Source organism: Dendrobates tinctorius, unplaced genomic scaffold, assembly GCF_039654945.1.
Source record: "Dendrobates tinctorius isolate UK_male_01 unplaced genomic scaffold, ASM3965494v1 ptg000091l, whole genome shotgun sequence".
Taxonomy (NCBI): domain Eukaryota; kingdom Metazoa; phylum Chordata; class Amphibia; order Anura; family Dendrobatidae; genus Dendrobates; species Dendrobates tinctorius.
This window is the reverse complement of record NW_027361759.1, coordinates 1296127-1307814: the sequence shown is the minus strand read 5'-3', so window position 1 is coordinate 1307814 and position 11688 is coordinate 1296127. Positions and strand designations below refer to the sequence as shown.

Below are 11688 nucleotides of genomic sequence, written 5' to 3'. Positions count from 1 at the left end.
AGAGAGACACACAGATTTCCTGCTCTATATAAGCCCCACCCTCCTCACTGTAACCCCCAGGCACAGACATACTGGGCTTCTAAGGCTGTGTGCACACGCTGCGGAAAAGGTGCGGATTCATCCGCGCGGATTTTGTACAATCCGCAGGTGAAACCGCAGGTCAAAAGACCTGCGGTTTTACCTGCGGATTGCTCTGCGGTTTTGCCCTGCGATTTATCACCTCTACAATAGAGGAGATGGCAAACCGTAGGAGAATCCGCAGAAAGAATTGACATGTCAATTCTTTCTGCGGATTGAAAACCGCAGATAATCCGCGCGGAAAATTCCGCACCGTCTGCACTGCGGTTTTTGATTCCCATAGGGAATCATTGTACTGTACACCGCAGCAGAAACTGCTGCGGGTCCGCAGCGGCCAAAACCGCTGCGGAACCGCAGCAAAATCCGCAGCGTGTGCACACAGCCTTAGGCTACTTTCACACATCAGTTTTTGTGCATCAGGCGCGATGCGGCGAAAAGTGTGAAAACCGGATCCGGCGCCTGTTGCCACCGGATCCGGTTTTTTCCCCATAGAGTTTCATTATTGCCGCATTGCGCCGGATGCCTATGCGGCGTATCCGGTTTTTGCTGGATCCGGCAAAAACAGCCGGTCCGGCGTCTGGAAAAAACGTTACATGTAACGTTTTTTGCCTGCGGTAAAAAACCGGGAGACGCCGGATCCGGCGACATACGTTTTTTTTTATAATGGTAGTCTATGTTCGCCGGATCCGGCGGCATCCAGTTTTTGCCTGATTCCGGCGCCGGATCCGGTTTTTGCACTGAGCATGCTCCAAAAAGTATCAAATTTGGGGAAAAACACCTGCCAATCTCCACCCACCCTATAGGAAAGGTAGAGAGAGGGCATTAATCACCCTTAAATACAGAGGAGAAAGAGCTACTGGAGACACACACAGCCACTGGATTCTGCCACATATACACCAGCCAGACAGACATCCAGCAACCAACTGGATTTTTGACAGCCATCCACTATTGGACCTCCAGCGAGCAGGAGTTTGAGTGTGAGTATAAAAATTTTCTTGCAAGCATAGGTTTTCGTTTTGTCTGTGTGACTGCCGATACCTGCGCACCCATCCCCGTCACAGCCAGCGACTGTCTTGCCGCCTTCCCAGATAAACTTGTCACCACCATGACCCCCACAACCGCCACTTGAACCCTCTGCCGCAGAACCCCCATCACTGCTGTCACTGCTAGCCACCACGCTGGAGTCCCATGCTGTACCTGCTGCTGCCTGCCCAGCATGTATATGTATATATACACACACACACATGTATGTTGTTCATACATTGTACTATTGTTTTTAAAAAGTTTCAGGTGTGGTCATCAGTGTGGGGGGGATTCTAATTGTGAAGGACAGTGTGAAGTAGTTTGCGTGGGTGGGTGTGTGAATTTATGTGTAAATACTGTAGGGGGAGGTACTGTATATACTCGTGTATATGCCAAGATGTTAGGCCCATTTTTGGTGCTAAAAGTCCCCCTCTTGGCTTATACACGGGTCATCTCCCTGTGGGTCAGAGGGGGAGCAGGGGTGTCACAGATCATCCTGCTGTCATATCTGTAGCCTTGCTTGCTTCTCCACTGTCTCCCTTCCTGTCTTCAGTGGTAACGTTACCATTCCTGAATCTGTGCGTTGCAAGCATAGTGATATCCACCTTTCCTGGGTCCATTGCTGCTCCCTGCGGTCTCTGCTGCATCCTCAGTGGGTGCGTTGATGTGAGAAGTGCGTGTCTCCCTCTGCTGGATGAACAGTCACTGACACAAGAAGTGGCAGACAGGGGCGATGGACCCACAATAGGTTTTTTTTTTTTTTTGGCATATGGGGGCATATTCTATGGAACAGCATATGGGGCCATAGTGTATGGGTTACACACTGGGCTTATGTGTTCCCAATTTTTGGGCCGGTGCGGCTTATACACGAGTATATACATAGTAATTTTGCGATGGTTTGTTGTCCAAGCTGCATTTTATAGCATGGTGAGAGTGGAATTCAAAAAATCTTATTTTTTACTATTTTTGTTGTTTTGTTTGATTGTAAAAATAAATGTTGCACACAGCACAAATCTAAACTACATCGTGCTTTTTTCATGCAGGAACTTGCCCAGGACACTACTGCAAAATCCTAATTTGCAACCCATATTGTAAGTATACAGGCCTGAAAGCTTTGAATATGGTTAGTGTTGTAGGTAACAATTGTTTTCATTACAGAATTTCAGCCAGACATGTCTTCTTCTGGGAGCCCTCCCTCACATCGCCAGCGAAATGAGGTATTTTTTTTTTTTTATTATTGCCAGAACATTCTTGGTACACATAACCCTATATATGCATTCTTGTTTAATAGGAAGCTGAACCAGAGGGTCTCTCAGAAGGAGACGGGCGTAGCGGAGAAATGCCTGGAGTGGGCTCCCCGCATGTAAGTATCTTTGCATTAATTGCACTAAAACATGTTCTTACACATCACTGGACCTAAAAACAAGATCAACACAACAGCATTTAATTTTCCTTTTCTTCTTTTTTTTTTTCATTATAGGCTTCTGAATCTGTGGCTCGTCCGAGAGTTCCTCAAAGTGCCTCCCAGAGTCGTCGGCAACCACGCCGGGGCGGTCGCCATAGAGTAAGGTTTTTTTTTTAGGACTTTTATAAGGTTTGTACATAATGCTGTGATTGTTATGTTTACCTTTTTTGTCTTTAAACAGGCTTCACAGCGTGCTCACGATTCCGACAGTGAGGATGTGGCTATTGATGTGGACCTCTTGATTGATATGGTGAGAGATCGAGAGCCGCTCTGGAATATGGCGGACCGCTTCCATGCAGATGCTTGTGTTACTAGACGACTCTGGGAGGAAGTGTGCCAGGCTGTGCTATCTAACTGGGAGGAACTCCATTCTCGGGCACAGAAAGAACAGCGTAAGTATTCACATTTCAGTAATGTTTCCGGATGTATTGTGCTTGATCCTAATCATTTTGTGTTTTCAATTTTCAGGGGAAAGAGTTCAGTTGCGGTGGCGGTCAATGCGGGATCGCTTCAAGAAGGAGTTCAACAAAGAGATGCAGGCTCCCAGCGGATCAAGAGGACGCAGGAGCCGCTATAAGTATTCTGAGGCCCTGTCATTCCTGAGATCAACTATGGTGACAAGAAGGTAAACATTCCTACCAGAAGTGACTAAATAAAAAATGGTCAAATGTGTAATCTTTTTTTTGGCAGCCAGGGCTAATGAATATCATGATATTAATGTCTATTTTTTTCTACTTTTTTCAACAGCACCTTCAGCAGCACGCGGGAGCCTGCATTGAACCCTTCTGGAGCGATCCCCCAGGAGGCCGCCACCATGGACCACAACATACCCAACCCCTCTGCACCCTCCCTGCCTTCCCTTGTGTGTGATCCCTCAGCCCCATCCACCTCTGCTGGAGCATCTGTGCAGGCTTCATTACATGAAGCTGCTGTTGACGAGGTAGGCTTTCCTTTACCTCACCCCTCTGACACAGCTGCCCTCTATAGAACACCTTTGAGTTCTGGGCGGCTGCGTCAGCGGGGTCAGGAAAAGCAGTTGGCTGCAGAGTTTATGAATCTACATGCATCCTTTCAAAACACTATGAAAGTCATGACCCAGCAAATGTCTGCTGGGTTCAATCTTGTTACTAGAGAGGTGCTTGATTTAGGCACGCGTGTTGAAAGGATGCATCTAGATGCAAATAAAGCGCCGCATCATTCTTTTTTCAAAGCTGTGATTGAGCGGCTGGACAACCTAACTCCTGAACAGCAGCTACATGTAATGCAAGCCTGCCAGGTGGCCTTAGCACAGGTGACATCAGCAGCCCCTCCAACAGGCCCAGTAGTTGCTCCAGGCCCGGTCCTTCCTACCCCTCCTGTACCATACCATTTTACCCAGTACCAACCTCCTGCCCCTTTCCAGTCTGCTTCCCCGTACCAGTTCCCAACTGCATCCGTGCCTACACTCCCTTCCCAACCTACACTCCCTTCCCAACCTACACTCCCTTCCCAACCTACACTCCCTTCCCAATACATCCAGTCTCCTTCCACATCCCAAATTCAAGCGTCCTTCACCCACAGTTTAGTTTCCCCCCCGTCTATTGTTTTCTCCACCCCTTCATCAGCTTTATCCACCCCTTCACCTTCTTTCTCCATTCCTATACCTTGTCCTTTGCTATCTGACCCCTCACAAACTACATCCTCCCACAACACCCCTGTTGAAGTGGTCCAAACTGAGAGCCCCTCCAATACTATTTCCGCTACACATTACACCAATCTTTAATGTGTTTTGTTGTTACCAATAAAAAAGTTTTATTACAAAAATATAAAAGAAAAAATTCCAGCTAAAGCTGATAAAAATAAAAAATTTTTTTCAGTCTGTCAAATGTTTTTGTTTGTTTTACTGTTAATATAACATGTCGATGTATAAAACTCAATGAGTGTGTGTGTGTGAGTGATTGTGCGAGAGTAGGTGTGTGTGAGTATGTGAATGTATGGGAGTGTGTGTACAAGAACATGTATGAGTAATTACGTACGTGTGTGGCGGTGGGGGGAGGCCTGCTGGTGGGCAGTACTGTGGAAGGTCCTTGGATACCGCTTTATAGCCCCTATATTATTTTCTACACACCACACTACATGATTTAGTAGAAAGTTTTTAACTAAATGATAATTTTTGTTCAATTTTAAAAGAGCTTTGTCAGGAATTTAAAAAATGGGAATATTTTGGTACAAAAAATAGGTAGTAAAACAATATAGAATACTGATACAAAGGTACTAATACTTTACCAAAATTGAAGGGTACAGTAACTTAAACCACAGAAATGGTTTGGTACAACAAGGTTAAAAATTGGTTTTAACATCTCAAACCATGTCATCCTGCCATTCAACTCTACCTTCAGGTGACATAAAGTACTCGGCAAATGTGTCCCTCATTCTGGACACTGCTAGAGTACTTCGCACATTAACACTGCGATAATCATGCAATGTGGTTTCAACATCATTGTCTTCGATGGCAATCTGTTCCTTACTAATAACCAAATTGTGTAGCACAACACATGCTTTTACCACCTCATCCACATTTTCTGTTTTCAAGTTAATTGCGGTCAACAGTACTCTCCATTTAGCGGTAAGAATTCCAAACGAACACTCCACCATCCGCCGTGCTCGTGTCAGGCGATAGTTGAACACTCTTTTTGTTGGTGTCAAGTCTCTGCTTGCGTACGGCTTCAGCAGGTGTTCTGACAGCTGAAACGCTTCATCACCTACGCAGACAAATGGCAGTGGTGGCCCAGAAGTTTGAGGAAGCGGTCTTGGAGGTGGGAATTGGAATGTGTTTCCGTACAAATTACGTCCCATTGCTGAAATTTTAAAAACTTGTGAGTCATTGGAGCGTCCATAGGCCCCAATATCCACCGCAATGAATTTGTACTTGGCGTCTGCAATCGCCATCAGGACTATTGAGAAATATTTTTTATAATTAAAAAACTCAGATCCCGATCCTGCTGGTTTAGTGATCCTGATGTGCTTGCCATCAACTGCACCCAGGCAATTCGGAAACTGACAGATGCTGTAAAATTGGTCAGATATTTCGAGCCACCTCTCTGTTGTGGGCTGTGGGATAAACTCTTCATGTAGACTGTCCCACAATGCGCGGCATGTATACTTGATGATACCTGATAATGTTGAAATCCCAATCCTATACTGGTACTGTAGCGACGAAAGCGATTCGTCTGTTGCAAGGAATCTGTGGGAAAAGTTAAAAAAATAATTAATGCAAAGTAACTGCAACAACAGGAGGAGACACATTTCCAGTATACTGAAGTCTGCTTTGAAGGACAAAGAATAACAATTGCTTACCGGAGAGTGACCATCAAACGCTCCGGTGGTGAGATGGAGAAGCGGCAGTAGGTGTCACGTCTCCGGATCAGTTCTCCAACCCTGTCCAGCAAAAAATCAAAAGTTTCCACTTTCATCCTCGTATACTGAAAAAACTTCTCTGGATTTCCTCGCAACGACAGATATAACGTTGCAAACACTCCCAGTGTCAGCCTCTGTGCAGTTATAGGGTGAATCCAGAAACGACGTCGGCGCAGACGCATGATACGCTGCCTTTGTCGCTCCTTCGCCATGACAATTGCTGCCAAAGAATTGGCCTCAAAAGTGAAATCAATGTAAGCCTGAGCGATGTTCCCAATAATGGCTTCCATCTTGCTCCAAAACAACAACCTCTCAACAGGGTGTATACCAAGGTATATATAGGATTTTCTGTAAATGCCAGTAGCCAATGGTGGCTTTTGGGCGTTTTTTTAAAAACCGGATCCGGCAAAAAAACGGACAAAACGGATGGAAAAACTGATAAAAACTGATGCACCGGTTCCGGTTTTTTGCCGGATCCGGCATAATCCGTTGACCGGATCCGGTAAAAAACCGGAACCGGTGCATCAGTTTTTTCACATGTTATGCCGGATCCGGCAATGCGGCACGACGCCGCATCGCGCCTGATGCACAAAAACTGATGTGTGAAAGTAGCCTTACTCTGAAAGCAACATCCCTCGTGCTTAAAAATCTATACCACTACACCAAAAAAGCTGCAGGAGTAAAGGTCCACCCATCCCCAAGTCATGTCCTCCTCCGCCTATGGCTCCAGTGGTTTCTTTTCTTCTGTTTCGGGGCTTGCTTGTCTTGTGCACTTTTATGTTTGAGATTATGCACATGTAAATTATCCCCCTTCTCCATTGCAGTGGCCTGATGATCTGCTATCTCTATAGCACGGTCATCTTGAGTAAATCGTTCAAGGAGAGATCCTGCTGCAGAGCTTTATGCCTTATGTTATTAGACAAGCAGGTGACAATTACTTGAGTTAGAATTTCATCATCTACATCCGTAAATGCACATCCATGGGTTAGCTCTTTTAGCCTTGTAACATAGGTGTCTATGGATTCTTCTGGAAGCTGATTAGCAATCCTGAACTTGTATCTCTCATATCTGATGTTCTGGTTGGGGTTGAAATAGTCAGTGAGAGCTTTGGTGCAGTTGCTGTACGTGTCTGTCTCTGCTGTAGGTAATGTGCTGTATATGTCATAGACTCCTGTGCCCGCGCAGTGCAGGAGCACGGCTTTCATTCTTTTCTTCTCTTTTATGTCCATAGTTTCCAGGAAATTCTCAAACCGGTTTAGTCATTTCCTCCAGTTATGAGAGAGATTAATGACATCAGTCATATCAAACTGGGGGAACGTGTGCAAGTAGTCAGCCATGATGGAGTCTCAGTGGCGCTGGCGTGTGAAGCGGTAAAGCAGGGGTTAGTACTCACAGCAGCAGGTGATTGTATCCCATCCTCGTCGCCAGTTGTAACGTCCACACGTATAAGGAATTCAAGAGAGAACGCTTTAACTGTACTTTAGTCTTCTCATTCTTCCTCCAGCACACAGCATCACATTTCCCCCATCAGGCTAAACTGAAACTGAAACTCCACCAACCCACTTCCCGTCTATAACCTTCCAGTCACAAGATTTCCTTTCTTAAAGAGACAGGTCAAATCATTATACATTATACCAAATATAGTTGTTTAAACCCTTAAATGCTGCTGTCAATAATGACTACAGCATCTAGATAGTTAACAGAGTGTGGGGGCTTCCTCTTCGACCCCATCGGCACCCTGAGATCTTAATCTTGTAGTCCTGATATTTTCCATGGCAATTCATGGCCAAATAATGGTCTGAAAGTCTGCCGGCTATAGTGTCATGCTCATAAGTCAGCAACATTTATGTAGTAAAAATCAATTTCTTCATTACTGTTATGCCAATTTTCATTAATTCCTGAAAAGCACCTGAAGAGTTAAAAAACTTCCTGAAAGCAATTTTAAATATGTTGAGGGGCGCTGTTTTTAAGATGGCATCACTTTTGGGAGTTTCCAATATATAGGACCTCCAAAGTCACTTCAAAACTTAATAGGTCCCTAAAAAAATACCGTATTTGTTGAACTATAAGATACACATTTTTTCTCCCAAAATGTGGAGAAAAATGGGGAGTGTGTCTTATAGTCTGGATGTACCGTCTCTGGCTGGGAGTTTCCAATATATAGGACCTCCAAAGTCACTTCAAAACTTAATAGGTCCCTAAAAAAATACCATATTTGTTGAACTATAAGATACACATTTTTTCTCCCAAAATGTGGAGAAAAATGGGGAGTGTGTCTTATAGTCTGGATGTACCGTCTCTGGCTGTGGTGGGGAGGTGGAGGAGCCGTTTCAGCAGAGCAGCGGGTCACAGAGGCAGGAGCCGGCAGCTCCGGCTAACTCCTGTGCCGGCTGCTAAAGAGAAATGAATATGCACTGTTTTCCACGCCCATGGCCTTGGAGGGCAATGAATATTCATTTCTTTCTTGCATCCTGGTATGATTGGTCCAATCCTTATTCTGGTATGATTGGCCCTATCTTTATTCTGGTATGAATGGCCCCATCCTTATCCTGGTATGCATGGCCCCAACCCGTTCCTGGAATGATTGGCCCCAACCCGTTCCTGGTATGATTGGTCCTATGCTTATTCTGGTATGATTGACCCCATCCCATTCCTGGTATGGATGGGGCCCTGCATACTTGAACCCTGCATAGTCCGGTGTGACTTATAGTCCGAAATATACGGTAAGTTTTGTATGTTTCCTTGAAAAAATGAAAAATTACTGCTACATTTTTAAACCTCCTAAAATGTGAACAAAATGGTGCTGATGTAAAGCAGACATGAGCGAAATGTTATTTATTAATGTTTTTGTGTGGTATGGCTATCTGGATTAATGAGATCAGTCAAATTTTGAAAATTGCTAACTTTTTGAAATTTTGTACTATTTCTGAAATTTTTATAAATAAACGTAGAAAATATTGACATCAATTTACCATCATAAAGTACTAATATGTCAGGAAAAAAATAATTTCAAAATCAGTGAGATATGTTGAAGCATTCCAGAGTTATTGCCACATAAATTGATACTGGTCAGATTTCAAAAATTTTTCTAAGGGGTTAAGTTTGTAGGTATAACGCAAGTGAAAATGATGATACCAATAAAAACATTGGCTCCCTGTGCAAAAAAACAAACCCTCCTACAGCTCCATTGACTGAATATTTAAATTATTTAATTGGTCTCAGAAAATGGCGACAAATTCTTTTTTTACAACTTCCACATTTTTTAAATAAAAAAATGTATGTTTGGTATCACCATTATTGTACATATCTGGATGCCAGGTAATTTTTACCATATAATAAACACTGTAAAAACAAAACCCAAAAAACAATTGCAGAATTGGTCTTTTTTTCCCAATTTCACCAAAATTACAAATGTTTCCCAAATTACAAATGTTTCCCAAATTACAAATGTTTCATGAATGGATGTAAAATCGTCCGGTCGGGAAGGGGATAAAAAAGCCACTCTCTAATGTTTCTTGGTTGCCTCACAGAGATGTCTAAATAAGTAAGTATATCCTGTCACATGAATGGTCACTGACCCCAATATCTATTATTACTGTTTTATCAGAAAATATCTTTGCTTCTACTATTATTATTACTGTTTTATCAGAAAATATCTTTGCTTCTACTAAGTGACACTCATCAGACTTCTATCTATCTATCTATCTATCTATCTATCTATCTGTGGATATAATTTATTGCTAACACTTTGCTGCCACCTATTGGCAACAATAAAAAAGTGCAGCCACTGAAACATTTACAATTTGATGTATTCAGTTTTTTTCTATTCAATCCTTCATACTTCAATCATAAGATTTGTGTCACATGGCAACTTTGGCCACCACAGCCATCACACAACCAAAGTTCACTCTGTGCTGCTGCTACATTGCAGCAATACAAGTGAATGGGGTTGCAACAATCAAAAAATCAGACTCTTGGATTTTTTGCCAGTTACTTCCCAAGGATGCTGTAGTGTAGGTGTCGCAAAGTGACTGCAATCACTTCTATACTGGCACAGTGTGAACTACGGTCACATTATGGCAGTAATGGTCAAGCTTGCCATGTACTTCCTTCCAGCCTAACAGATCTTCTCCTAAATACACTATGGATGCTTAATTCACCTTTTAGAGGTGAGTGGGGACCTTTGTGCTAGTGAGTGATGAGCAAACATGCTCAAATAAAGTGTTATCTGAGCATGATCAGGTGTTATCCAAGTATTTTGAGTGTGCTCATATTATTTTTTTGAGTCTTTGTCGCTGCATGTTTTGTGGCAGTAGACAGCCGTAACACGTGGGGCGATACAATTGTTCATGGGCTGACAAAATATTGATTGTTGTACTAAGCTTGGTTCTTGCAATCAAGGACTTTTAGTTCTGGTCATGTATTCATGTACTTACAGTTGTGGCCAAAAGTATTGACACCCCTGCAATTCTGTCAGATAATACTCAGTTTCTTCCTGAAAATGATTGCAAACACAAATTCTTTGGTATTATTATCTTCATTTAATTTGTCTTAAATGAAAAAACACAAAAGAGAATGAAGCAAAAAGCAAAACATTGATCATTTCACACAAAACTCCAAAAATGGGCCAGACAAAAGTGTTGGCACCCTCAGCCTAATACTTGGTTGCACAACCTTTAGCCAAAATAACTGCGACCAACCGCTTCCGGTAACCATCAGTGAGTTTCTTACAATGCTCTGCTGGAATTTTAGACCATTCTTCTTTGGCAAACTGCTCCAGGTCCCTGATATTTGAAGGGTGCCTTCTCCAAACTGCCATTTTTAGATCTCTCCACATGTGTTCTATGGGATTCATGTCTGGACTCATTGCTTGCCACCTTAGAAGTCTCTAGTGCTTTCTCTCAAACCATTTTCTAGTGCTTTTTGAAGTGTGTTTTGGGTCATTGTCCTGCTGGAAGACCCATGACCTCTGAGGGAGACCCAGCTTTCTCACACTGAGCCATACATTATGCTGCAAATTTGTTGGTAGTCTTCTGACTTCATAATGCCATGCACACGGTCAAGCAGTCCAGTGCCAGAGGCAGCAAAGCAACCCCAAAACATCAAGGAACCTCCGCCATGTTTGACTGTAGGGACCGTGTTCTTTTCTTTGAATGCCTCTTTTTTCTCCTGTAAACTCTATGTTTATGCCTTTGCCCAAAAAGCTCTACTTTTGTCTCATCTGACCAGAGAACATTCTTCCAAAACGTTTTAGGCTTTTTCAGGTAAGTTTTGGCAAACTCCAGCCTGGCTTTTTTATGTCTCGGGGTAAGAAGTGGGGTCTTCCTGGGTCTCCTACCATACAGTCCCTTTTCATTCAGACGCCGACAGATAGTATGGGTTGACATTGTTGTACCATCGGACTGCAGGGCAGCTTGAACTTGTTTGGATGTTAGTCGAGGTTCTTTATCCAACATCCACACAATCTTGCGTTGAAATCTCTTGTCAATTTTTCTTTTCCGTCCACATCTAGGGAGGTTAGCCACAGTGCCATGGGCTTTAAACTTCTTGATGACACTGCGCACGGTAGACACAGGAACATTCAGGTCTTTGGAGATGGACTTGTAGCCTTGAGATTGTTCATGCATCCTCACAATTTGGTTTCTCAAGTCCTCAGACAGTTCTTTGGTCTTCTTTCTTTTCTCCATGCTCAATGTGGTACAAACAAGGACACAGGACAGAGGTTG

General features: G+C 43.3%; 1 protein-coding gene and 1 long non-coding RNA gene across 3 annotated transcripts; both read left to right on the top strand.

The window, feature by feature from the left end:
* The first annotated feature begins 1897 nt into the window (after window positions 1-1897).
* Window positions 1898-2705, top strand: LOC141098400 (uncharacterized). Its single transcript, XR_012234221.1, has 3 exons — window positions 1898-2318; window positions 2393-2464; window positions 2582-2705. It is a non-coding gene; the product is annotated as an uncharacterized lncRNA (long non-coding RNA).
* Window positions 2706-2838: 133 nt separating this feature from the next.
* Window positions 2839-4328, top strand: LOC141098399 (uncharacterized). Of its 2 annotated transcripts, XM_073586156.1 has the most exons (3): window positions 2839-2958; window positions 3035-3191; window positions 3314-4328. In XM_073586156.1, the coding sequence occupies exons 1-3, from the start codon at window positions 2844-2846 to the stop codon at window positions 4326-4328; spliced, it is 1287 nt and encodes a 428-aa protein (XP_073442257.1). In that variant the 5' UTR covers window positions 2839-2843. The 2 variants fall into 2 exon arrangements, with proteins under 2 accessions (XP_073442257.1, XP_073442256.1); XM_073586155.1 differs by having other exon boundaries at window positions 2860-3191.
* The last annotated feature ends 7360 nt before the right edge of the window (window positions 4329-11688 follow it).